Consider the following 12,106-nt stretch of genomic DNA (forward strand, 5'->3'; position numbering starts at 1 on the left):
TGCCCTGGGCACCCTGAAAGGTTATCTTGCTGCCATCTCCGCCTTCTTGCGGCTTCCTGATCAGCCTTCTCTTTTCAAGTCCCCTGTGGTTACACGCTTTCTCAAGGGCATTACACACACGTTCCCTCCTGTCCCTTTTGTAATGCCTCAGTGGGACTTGAATCTGGTATTGACATTCCTGATGTGCGCTCCCTTCGAGCCTCTTCACAATTGTCCTCTTCGTCTTCTGACTCTTAAGACTGCTTTTCTGGTTGCCATCACCTCGGCTAGACGGGTGAGTGAGCTCCAGGCTTTATCTTCAAAGCCTCCTTTTCTATCTGTTCATCCGGACACGGTTGTCCTTCGGCCTCGTCCCTCCTTTCTTCCTAAAGTGGTGACTCCATTTCACCTTGGGCAGTCTGTCACCTTGCCCACCTTCTTTCCGCCTCCGCATCCTTCCAAAGAGGAAGAGAGGCTCCACCGTCTGGACCCAAAACGTGCGCTCTCCTTTTATCTGGATCGCACAAAACAGTTCCGGGTGGACGACCAGCTTTTTGTTGGGTACGTGGGCGCTAAGAAGGGGAAAGCTGTGCACAAACGGACCATCTCTCGGTGGGTCGTTTTGTGTATAAAGATTTGCTATTCCTTGGCTAAAAAGGACCCTCCTGTTGGGCTGCGCGCCCATTCTACTCGGGCCACGGCGGCTACTACTGCCTTGGGACGGGGAGTCCCTTTGCAGGACATCTGTCAGGCGGCGACGTGGGCTTCGCTACACACGTTTGCCAGGCATTATTGCCTTGACAGCCAAGTCCGGAGGGATGGCTTCTTTGGCCGTTCTGTCCTCCAGGACTTTCTGGTGTGATCTTGGTTCGCAGACCCACCACCGGGGATGGTATTGCTTGGGTATCTATTCTAAGGTGAGGAATCTAACTAACGTGTTTCTTTCAGATGAACAAGTTACTTACCTTCGGTAACGATGTATCTGTAAGAAACATTAGTTAGTTAGATTCCTCACCGACCCACCCATCCTCCCCGTTCTGCGAACTGACTTCTAGGGTTAAGGTTGTCCTTTCAGGCCCCTAGATTTTATTTTTGGCACCAGTGTCGGTCTTTGCATGGCTCTGCGTTCCTGGCGCGGAAGGCTATGTACAAGAACTGACGTCAGCGCGCGAGGGCGGCGTCTAAGTACTCCGACGACGTCATCCCGGCGCACGACGCCGACGACGGACGCGGAGCCGCAGACGACGCCTAGCGACGCGCAAGGGGTATTGCTGACGAAAAATCTTCCGGATCCAGTCTGACGCCTGGGGATATTCTAAGGTGAGGAATCTAACTAACTAATGTTTCTTACAGATACATCGTTACCGAAGGTAAGTAACTTGTTCTTCACCTCGCCTCCCCCACCTGAGGGGTGGGGTTGGCAGGCTGGCACATCCCCTGTCCTTATTTGGGGTTTCCGGCCAAGCTTCCCGCCAGAGTGGGGGGTTGCAGTGGCCTGGGGAAGCTCACAGAGGCGGAATGCCTTTGAAGCTTCCCCCTGCCCATCCTGGGGGAGATTTAGCACCTCACCCAGGATGTGCATTGTTGCAGGCCCAGGAGAGCAGGGGCTCTCCTACCCAGGGGTCCAGCAACATGTCTGCTGGGTGGCAGCCTAGGCAGCCTCAGAACAGACGTTGATTGTAGGTTTAGGATTCAGGGGGCCTCTCTAAGATGCCCTCTGTGGTGCTTTGTACATTAAATTACACACTGGCATCAGTGTGGATTTAATGTGCTGAGCAGTTTGATACCAAACTTCTCAGTCTTCAGTGCTGCCATTATGGTGCTGTGGAGTTCGTGTTTGACAAGCTCCCAGCCCCATATTCTCTTAGCTGGCAGCACTGCACTTACAGGACCCAGGAATGGACCTGGGTACTGTAGGGGCACAGGGCTCCTGCCTCTGTGTCCACACCACTGGCATAGGGCACCCAGCTAGAGGGGTGGCTGATGTATGCCAGGGCAGTGTAGGTTGTGGGCATGGGACACAGAGATGTGTGCCATGTCGACTCTCTGTTTTGTCTTGTATCCAGACACTCAGCCTGCAAGAGCAGTGTGTGTGTGTTAGGGTACAGGGCCTCTAAGGGTGGCACAATGAGTGCTGCAGCCCTTAGAGGCCTTCCCTGGTCACAAGGCCCTGGGTACCTAGGGTACCATTTACCAGGGGCTGACATGTGGCCAGGGTTTGCCAATTTGGGTTTTGGCTGTTAGGCAGTTTTTAGGGAAGGAACACAGGCCCTGGGCACCTGATTGGCAGGAGCCCAGGGCACAACAAGGAATAGTGCATCAGCTATTAGGCAAAAATTACTGCAACAGAAACCCACTTTCTTACATATAGCATAAATCTTAAGTATTTTCCTTTACACGCTTCAAGAAGATGTAACCATTAAGTCATCTTTCACCTAATATGTCTCTTTCTATATGCTCTAAATTATTTTTAATGTTAATGTAAATTCCAAGTATCTTCTTCATCTCTCAATAGAAGTTCTCTGGAATTTTCATTGCATTTTAAAATAGACTGCACTTACAAGCGTATGGTTTTAGCAAAATAGTCAAAGCCTGCAATCTTGTGGTTAAATAGTTTGAGTTTGTAAAAACTGTAGCTCCCAAAACAGTATTAAAGGGATTTCCAGAAAAAACAAATCTAAAACAATAGTGCGATTTTCAGATAAAAAATCTCTCAGCAGACCTCACAACTCAAAGAGAACTTACATTACTAACAACTGCCAGATCACTGACAACTGTACACTATAACAGCCAACATATTCAAAGTTGACAGTAATCTTTATTATCTTCAGGTTCCCATATCACAGCGTGCTTTACAAACTGCAGATTCCAAAATAATTGTGCTCTCAAATACCCTACAGCTAGACAGACAACTCTAGTTTATTTAGAATGACAGATTCCGGTACTTTCAACAACTTCCAGATGCATAGATACCTATATTCTCAACCAACCTCCAGGTCCACTGACAATTATACTCTAACAAACTTCAGATTCAGAGAAACCTGTAGTCCCTTAAAACTTCTAGCTTGAGATAACTACAATTTCCAAAATCTAGATTCTAAAGCAATGGTAGCAGGAACAGTGTTCAAATTCTCAGGGAAATGTACACAGGCGACCTAAGAAATGCTCAAAAAAATCTTAGACATCCTCAAAAACCTGCATTTTAATGACTTCTTGACTTTACGACTCACAAATAACTCCAATCTCCAAAATCCTCCAGATATTAAGATAACAGCACTCTTCAATGATTTTTTTTTTTTTTTTTTGAAAAACGTTTTTTATTGGCATTTATATGGAAAGACATACACAGGCACAGGTGGTAACGCCATCAGCACAGAGATTTACATAGCAAGCGCGTTCAGTCGTAGCCTTCTGGACCTCACAGTCTTGTGGGCACCCAGGCCACCCAGCCCTATCCTGAGTAGGGCCACCGGTGTGTGTTCCCGGGAGCAGCCATTGTGCGTGTCCTGCCGGAGCGCGGCCTGATCTCTGCGCCGCAGGGGCGCCGCGCAGTGTGTTTGGACCCTTGTGCGTAGTGTCGCGAAGGCAACAGCACTTTTCAATGATATCCTGATTTTTGAACAACTGGACTTTTGAGTGATCATCAAAATGGTGTACTCCATAACACTGTCACCTCAGTGCCTGTTTTGTGGATCAGAAGAGTAGCAATCTGTCCCACTGCCCTTGTTGCCAATGTTCAAAAACCCAAATGGATCTGCTTGTTTTTAAAGGCCTATGAAAGTTTGATGGAAATTGCACAGTAATCTGCATACATCAACAGGTTAGGATCTACTTTTGAAGCCTCAGGTGGGACCCCTTCAGTTGGATAGCTAGTCCCTGAAACAGGAAAAATTGTCAAGACATATTAGAAATACGAAAACAAAATTTTAGGAGCTTACGGCAGTCCTCTGGCTCATCAGAGCGGTCACCACAGTCATCCTCTGTGTCACACTTCCACCAGAAGGGGATGCACTTGTCATTTTTACAAACAAACTGGAAGGTAAAAGAAAGAACAACAGAGGTTAAAGTTTTACCAGAGAATTAGAAAAGGGATGAGCTGAAGTGAGAAGTAGTCAGTTTGTCTAATTAAGACAGAAGGTCTCTGGTGTCAGAAAGCACAGGCAGTACAGTTACAACAGATTATACAAGCGGAGGTGTCAGGACCAAAGAAGAGGTATTTCATGCTTCAAATGGACGAGTATTTTACCTTTGGTAAGATTCTCTGAAGGCTAAACTATAGCAAATTCTTTACTTGAGCACCTTCCCAGTTGGCACTCTGGATGGGGATTATTTTTTCTTAACTATTCCCCTTTTTATGAGTCAGGTGGTGCAGCTCTGAGTCGACAGTGAAATCTTGCAGCTCCACCACAAATGTCATATCAACCACTATACATAATGCATCATAAGCACCAGTGACGCCAGTTCCATCCTTTTTCCATGCCCCCAAAAGTAACAACATGTAAAACAAGAGAGAACATAAACAATACCATGCACAGCCTCAAAGTGGAAGGATGGGAGGGTCTAAACTATTCGCCATAGTCCTCATATCCACCAGGTAGGTTACCCAAGGCGGTTAACTTAGTCTTGTTACGGTTATCAGCTGCTGCTAATTTCTTAAAAGGACACTCAAAATCAAATCAAGCAGTGAGAGAGTTAATCTCCTTAAACTAGAAAAGACAGCATTTACTGACCTACCAAATTGAGATTGCTCAGGACTCACTATCTCCAGACAATGTTATCAGTATAAGTGTCAAGCGAGGACCAAGCAATAGCATTACAACGTGACTTCACAGGTGCACCTCTCAAAATCACCAAAGTAGCAGCCACAGATCATGTTGAATGAGGTCAGAATCACTCAGGTGGAGGCTTGCTAGTCAATTGTAATAATTGTTCACCACCAGGAAGTCAAATTGGTTCATTTCCGAACACCACAGCCCGTTTTTGGGCTTGTAGTTCATACAACTAGGCTAGAATTCCACAGAATCCATGTTTTTAATAACCCAAAGCATCTTTTTGTTTGGCCTATGAGACCTTTTCTCAGGAAGAGGGAGAAGGCAGGAAGAGAAACAGTTTGAAAGACCAAACTCAAACCACTTTTGGTAATACAGTAGATTTGCCTATAAAGCCTCTTTATCCTAGTGGAATACTGTAGGAAAGAGCCACTTTTTACATGGTCCCTCCCACTTTTTGCTCACTGGTACTGACGGTGATTGTAGTGCACTGGATATCTGCTAACCAGGCCCCAGTACCAGTGCTTGTTCCCTAAAAACAATAAACAAATGCTAAATTGTAACCCAACTGGCAAGGACTTTAGCACCCTTGTAAGTCTCTGGTAAATGGTACATAGGGCATGAGGGTCCCTAAGGGCTGCAGCATTTTAGGAAGCTGGCTCTGTATATACTGTACCAAATGAGGTATAGTGTGCACAGAGTCCAGTTGAACCCCAAAAGTAGGCAGAGGTAAAAGTAGATGGCACCTTACTCTCTAGTTGTAGTAATGTGGGCGAGCAGTAAGGCTTTATCAGAGGGTAGTGTTAAGCATGTGTTGTCAACACTCAGGCAGCAAAGGATGTCACACACTCAAGACTGAATGAACTCAGACCAATTTGTTTGTATCAAAAATATTATAAAGTTATTTTATTTCTTAGAGCCAAGCCTGGTGCAGGTAAGTGAAATAAATGCTTAGCAATATATTATGCAGTGTTTACAAGTGAAAGCAAGTTCAAATGCAGTTGTTTGAAATACAGGTAAGTCAAGGTATTGAAATTACTGTACAGATTACTTTTTAGTTACTTTTTAGGTTACTATTTCTACTCCGTGTGATATGCCTAGGTATTACACTTGGACATATCCTAGAGAAAATCTAAGTGAAATCAGTTTTGCACAATTGTTACTTTTCAGGTTTCCGTACAAATCAACTCCACACTTGCAAAACATTTCAGAGAAAAACAGTCAATAGGTTCCTATGGAGGGAACTGAAGTTATCGGTTACCAGGTGTGAGAAGTTGGCCTGGTATATGCTGGTCACTAGTTAAAGTGGCCACCTTCCACCAGTACAATTCGACTCTTATGGTAGATAGGTTTAAGACAACCTTTTTATGAAAGCTATCCTAGTGGTAGCTGTGGAGAGCAGCCTTCAGGCTAAGTCTTTAGAGGAATGTAAAGCAGCTTGTTTTACCTTATACTCTCTTGAATCACTAAATGAAAGGACACCACACAGGTGTATATATAAAATATATATGTATTTATTTCTAACACACTCTACTAATCTCTTTATGAGATTAGAAGTCAAGGACATATGCACAAATCAACAGTTCACAACAAGTTAAGCACATATATGGCTGGGGCCCTAGGGGCGTACCAGACCATATACTAAAAAAGAGACTTAGGAAGATCGACTTGCGAGGGGACAAAGCCTAGGGCCTGTAGAAGCGCTGGGACCTCACTAATCCACCCAAGGCAGGTACGTAAAGGACCCACGGGAGACGCATGCAGTATGAGAACACAGCCGCGGATCCCAATAGACTTCAATGGAGCAAGTTGCGGTTGGAATTTTAAAGTTTTAGGATACTTCGGGAGAGTCTACAAGCAAGTCACTTACAGGGTAAGTAGTTCTAGAGCCAACACCCACAGGAGCACCGTAGTGCTGGAGTTACATCACCCAGGGAATTCGGGTGCATAGGTTTCTTTTGGTGTCGGTCGCGGCGTCGTTTTCAATGGGAGCCAAAAAAGACTTGCTGCTTGTGAAGACAGGAGAAGTGTCCGGTGGAATCCAAGGCTGGATTCAGAAGAAAGAAGACCTGAAAGCAGAGGAGACAGTGTTCAAAGTCACTTGCCAGTGACCCGGGGCCAAGAAGTTGGATGCCCACAGTAGTCGGGTGATTTCAGGTGATCACGGGTGTCTTGACTCTTCAGCCACGAGGTCCAGGAGGCGTCGACGACGACTAGGAGCTGGATTCGGTGTGTCCCACGAAGTCTGCAGCTTACTGAGGTGTCGGCAACCGGATTGGAGCCAACAAGCCTTGGCAACAGCAAGTCTTGTGGAAAGTGAAGAAAGTCAGCAGTGCAGACCAGCAATGTCTGAGGGACTCACCCAGCGAGGGTAAGTGAGGGCAGGCCTGGAGCAACCAGGGGAGCCCTTTGGTTCTGTAGAAAAGTCTTCTGGGGACCCACAAGCCAGCCGGCAAGGGATCGCCAAGACGCCTCTGGAGGATTCACTCACCAGGAGCCCACGGTCACTCGGGACGAGGTAGGCCTCTGATCTTCGGAGGAAATCCTGCAGGAGGCTTGGACCACACGTGTTCCAAAGCACAAGTTCGTAGAACGTCGTGAAGGGGTTTCACTCGACAATAGTGCACGGTACCAGGGTGTTGCTGTTCCTCGTCACTCGTGGGGTCCACTTGCCTCAGCTTCGGTGGGGACTCACGATGGCCGTAGAGAGGACAGGAAATCCATTTCCGGGGCTGCAGGGACTTCGGTCTCCGGCGGGAGCGGGAAAGTTTGCGACCGTTGATGCAAAGTTTTGGTGCCTGCCAAGCAGGGGAGTCACTCCTTGACTTCAAGGGAGATTCTTCAGTCTTCCAAAGGTAGTGGAATGTCGAAGGTCCACGATTCTTCTTCAGAGTGTCATCCAGGGATATCTAGTTTGCAATGGCAAGGGTTCCCTAACTTATACTAGAAGGAAGGGAGGGAGGGACTAGCTCTATGACCACTCCTATGGGAGGGTCAGGGGAGTGTGTGCCATGCCCACAACCTACACTGCCCTGGCATACATCAGCCACCCCTCTAGCTGGGTGCCCTATGCCAGTGGTGTGGGCACAGAGGCAGGAGCCCTGTGCCCCTACAGTACCCAGGTCCATTCCTGGGTCCTGTAAGTGCAGTGCTGCCAGCTAAGAGTATATGGTGCTGGGAGCTTGTCAAACACGAACTCCACAGCACCATAATAGCAGCACTGAAGACTGAGAAGTTTGGTATCAAACTGCTCAGCATATTAAATCCACACTGATGCCAGTGTGTGATTTAATGTACCAAGCACCACAGAGGGCACCTTAGAGAGGCCCCCTGAAACCTAAACCTACAATCCACGTCTGTTCTGAGGCTGAATAGGGTGCCGCACAGCAGACATGTTGCTGAACCCCTGGGTAGGAGAGCCCCTGCTCTCCTGGGTCTGCAACAATGCACTACTTGGGCGAGGTGCTAAATCTCCTCTCCCAGGATGGGCAGGGGGACGCTTCAAAGGCATGCCGCCTCTATGAGCTTCCCCAGGCCACTGCAACCCCCCACTCTGGCGGGAAGCTTGGCCGGAAACCCCAAATAAGGACAGGGGATGTGCCAGCCTTCCAACCCCACCCCTCAGGTGGGGGAGGCGAGGTGAAGCACATCTCCGGGCTCTCGCCATCTTGAAGATGGGACGCCCTGCCCAATCAGGACTAGGCTCCTGCCCCCCTCCCACAGGAGAGAGGCAGGATAGGGGGTGTACCCACCCCAGGACAGGGACCCATTGGCCCCTGCCCTTCACCTACCTGTAACGTCCCTAAATCTAGTATTTAGGGGCACCCTGAACCTTCCTTCCCCGGATTCCAGATTCAAAGCTACAAAAAAGAGCAAGAAGAAAGAAGACCTGCCCTGCAGCTGCTAAAAAAAGAGGAAGACACCAACTGCTTTGGCCCCAGCCCTACCAGCCTGTCGATCTCGAACCTGCTCCTGCTCCAAACCCGGCATCTCTTGTGGCCAGCAACCTCAGAAACCCCGGAGGACCTGGCTACCTTTGAACTCTGATCCCCTGGGACTCCCATGAGTAGAGGCTCTACTCAGAAACTACCTTTCACCCCTGGCAGCAGCCCGGAACCGCGATCCCAGCCCACTCTGCACCAGCCAAGCCCGGCCGGTGCCGGAGTGAACTAAACCCACGAGGATGACCCCACGGCGACAGTGACCCCGAGTCCGGCCCCCAAGGACCCCCCTCGACAATCCTGAAGAAGCCTGCAGCCTCAGAACAGTGTGCCACCCCAACCGCGATCAACAGAGGGTAAGATTTTCTGACACCAAAAGGCACCCCTGCACCCGGCGCCCCACGGTCCTCTGTGTCCAATCCCGGGGTACCTACCTATCCTCCAACTACCCAACTTACCTCTCGAAGTGGTGGTGGCACCTGAAGAGTCCTCGTCCCCGAGCCTGCAGTCTTTTTCCAAACCGGAGATTTCCCATTGAAATCCATTGAGCGCCCGAAGGCTCAAAAGCCCTCTGCACCCAGCCGCCCGAGTGGCCCTGGCAGTGAAAACTCTACATCTTCCTACTTCCCCACTTGCCCTGAGTAAGTGACCAGGAGCCCAGCTCCCACAGCCGCGTGGCTTGCCAGACAGCAGCCACCAAACAAGGCCCCCCCTATCCCTCATAGGATAACATTGGGCCTAACTCTCTCTGCACCCGGCCGCCCTAGAGTTGCTGAGGGTGAACCAACTGTACCTACCTGACCCAGTGAGACCCCTGAGTCTGTGCCCAGAACCTCAACTCTGCGAGTCGAGTACTTACCCTTAAACCGCAGACTCTACTTTCCTCATAGGGTAACATTGACTGGCTTTTTCCTGAAATTTCTTCTAAGTGTGGACTTTTCAAATCTTCAAATAATCACCCAAAATCAGCCGAGTGACAAAAACGAATTTACTCACCTGCTCTTAGGTGAGCTCCCAGTGCTGGATCTTGGTGCCCAGCACTGACTCTGAAAAGTACCCACAACTATACTTACCTTTAACTCATTTTTCTTCCATAGGAAACCATTGACTGTTTTTTTGTGAAATTTCTTCTAAGTGTCGATTTCTGCAATTTCTAAATATTCTTCAAAAATCGTATAATATCTGAAAACGTAATTACTTACCTGTTTTGGATAAAGGTCCCAGTACTGAGTTTAGGCACCCAGTACTGGATTACAAAAGTAACGAGAACATACTGTACCTATAACCTGAATTTTCTTCTATAGGGAATCATTGATTGTTTTCTCTGAAATATTTTCAACTTTTAAAATAGCTAAATATTAGTTAAAAATCATTACAGTACTTAAGTCGACTTTCATCACTTGTTTCTGAGAACTGACCCAGGACTGAATCTAGGATCCAGTCCTGGAATTACAAAAGTAATCTAAAAAGTCATCTGTTGCAAATAACTTAAATTTATCATTGAGCTCAATGTATTGTTGTGTTTAGAAATAGAGTTGCCTACTGCAACTACTTGTAACTGTTTACTAAAAAGTCTATTGCATATACAAAAGTATTTTTATGAAACATCTCCTGTCGAGAAAGTATATTTTAATTCCAAGTGTTGGTTTTAAAATAAAACAAGCATATATTTTTTATATATAAACCATTGGCCTAGAGTTCAGTTATTGAGTGTGTGGAACCATTTGCTGACTGAGTGTGTACAGTAAATGCTTTACACTGTCCTCTGATACTGCCTTACTGCTCGACCAAGCTACCACTTTAGAGAGTAAGGTTATATCTAACTTTAACCTCTGTTAAACCCTTGGGGTCTGTGGACTCTGTACACCCTGTACCTATTAGGGAACAGTATATCCAGAGACACTTTCTCACAACTATGAATATGCAAGAGGCCATCATCCCTATGAGTTGCATGAACACTCGAGCTGGAAGACAGTGTTGCGGTTGGAATTTGGTGAGAAGAGCCAGTATGCTTGCTATCCTGGCGGGACTGGGAAAGGCTAGTGCCTTTGAGGCACCGAGGTATTGTTGTGTGTGGGACGGTTGCAGATGGGACTTGGCATGGTTTACTGTGAACCCCAGGTCGTGAAGTAGTTGGATAGTGGCGTGAGTTTGTTGTACACACTGGTTGTATGAGCTGGCTTTTATGAGCTAGTCGTCCACATATGAGAAGACATGGATGTGCTGCCTTCTTAGGTGTGCTGCCACCACCGCTAGGCACTTGGTAAACACTTGTGGTGCTGTTGTCACTCCGAATGGGAGTACTTTGAATTGATAGTGCTGACCGTCCACTACAAATCAGATATTTTCTGTGAGCGCTGTGAATGGGAATGTGGAAATAGGCGTCCTTGAGGTCTAGGGTAGCAAGGAAGTCGCCCTGTGAAAACCGAGGAAGGACCTGCTGGAGTGTGACCATGAGGAAATGGTCTGAGCGTATGTATAGGTTTAGGGGTCTGAGGTCTAGAATACGCCTTAGAGAGCCGTCCTTATTTGGTATGAGAACATACAGGGAGTAAACTCCCTTGTTTTGTTGGTGGAGGGGAACTGGTTCTATTGCACTTTTTTGTAGGAGGGAGATTCCCTCCTGCTTTATCATTAACAAATGTTCTTGTGACATTGGACGTTGTTTGGGTGGTATGTTTGGGGGCCGTTCGAGACAGTAACCTGATTTGAATTATCTGTTGCACCCACCTGTCTGAGGTGATGTTGGTCCAGACAGGAAGGAATTGTTGGAGTCTTCCCCCGACTGGAGTGGAATGGTCTGGGAGAAGTGGAGTGAAGTCATTGGGTGGGGGTGGAGGCAGACCAGGAGTTGTTGGTTTTGCCTCTGCCTTTGTTATTGTTACCCCTGTAACCACCTCTTTGGTAACCTCTAGTAAAGGTGAATTGGGTGGGAGCTTTGTAAGAAGTGGAGGGGTTATCTGAGGAGTAGCCTCTGGGGATGCTTCTGAAGGATGAGCGGCGAAAGGAACGTCTGGGAGCTTGCGACTTCAAGGCTCCCATAGATTTGGCTGTGTCTGTATCCTTCTTCATTTTTTCAAGGACTACGTCAAGATTAGGGCCAAATAGGTGTTGCTCATCGAATGGCTGAGTATGGAACTCTGGACTTCAGGCTTGAAACCTGAAATGCGTAGCCAGGCATGCCTACGCAAAAGGACACTGGTGTTTATTGCCCGTGAGGCGGTATCTGCTACATCTAAGGCACAACGGATGGAGGTGTTAGTAATGGTTTTACCTTCTTGTATGAGTTCATTGGCCCTATTTTTATACCTGTCTGGGAGGTGCTGCATTATGGACTCAAGCTCATCATAATGTGCCCTGTCGTACCTGGCTAACAGCACTTGAGTATTGGCAATGCGCCATATGTTTGCTTGCCAC

General features: G+C 47.5%; 1 protein-coding gene across 2 annotated transcripts in view; it reads right to left on the bottom strand.

Moving 5' to 3' along the window:
* Positions 1-12,106, bottom strand: part of LRP1 (LDL receptor related protein 1) — a 1,298,976-nt gene that overhangs the window by 424,646 nt on the left and 862,224 nt on the right. For both annotated transcript variants that reach the window (XM_085654639.1, XM_085654638.1), the window contains exon 63: positions 3,918-4,011. In XM_085654639.1, coding sequence (XP_085510765.1) covers positions 3,918-4,011 — 94 coding nt within the window. The remainder of the gene's footprint in view (positions 1-3,917; positions 4,012-12,106) is intronic.

The sequence above is a fragment of the Triturus cristatus genome, chromosome 4_1 (genome assembly GCF_964204655.1).
Source record: "Triturus cristatus chromosome 4_1, aTriCri1.1, whole genome shotgun sequence".
Taxonomy (NCBI): domain Eukaryota; kingdom Metazoa; phylum Chordata; class Amphibia; order Caudata; family Salamandridae; genus Triturus; species Triturus cristatus.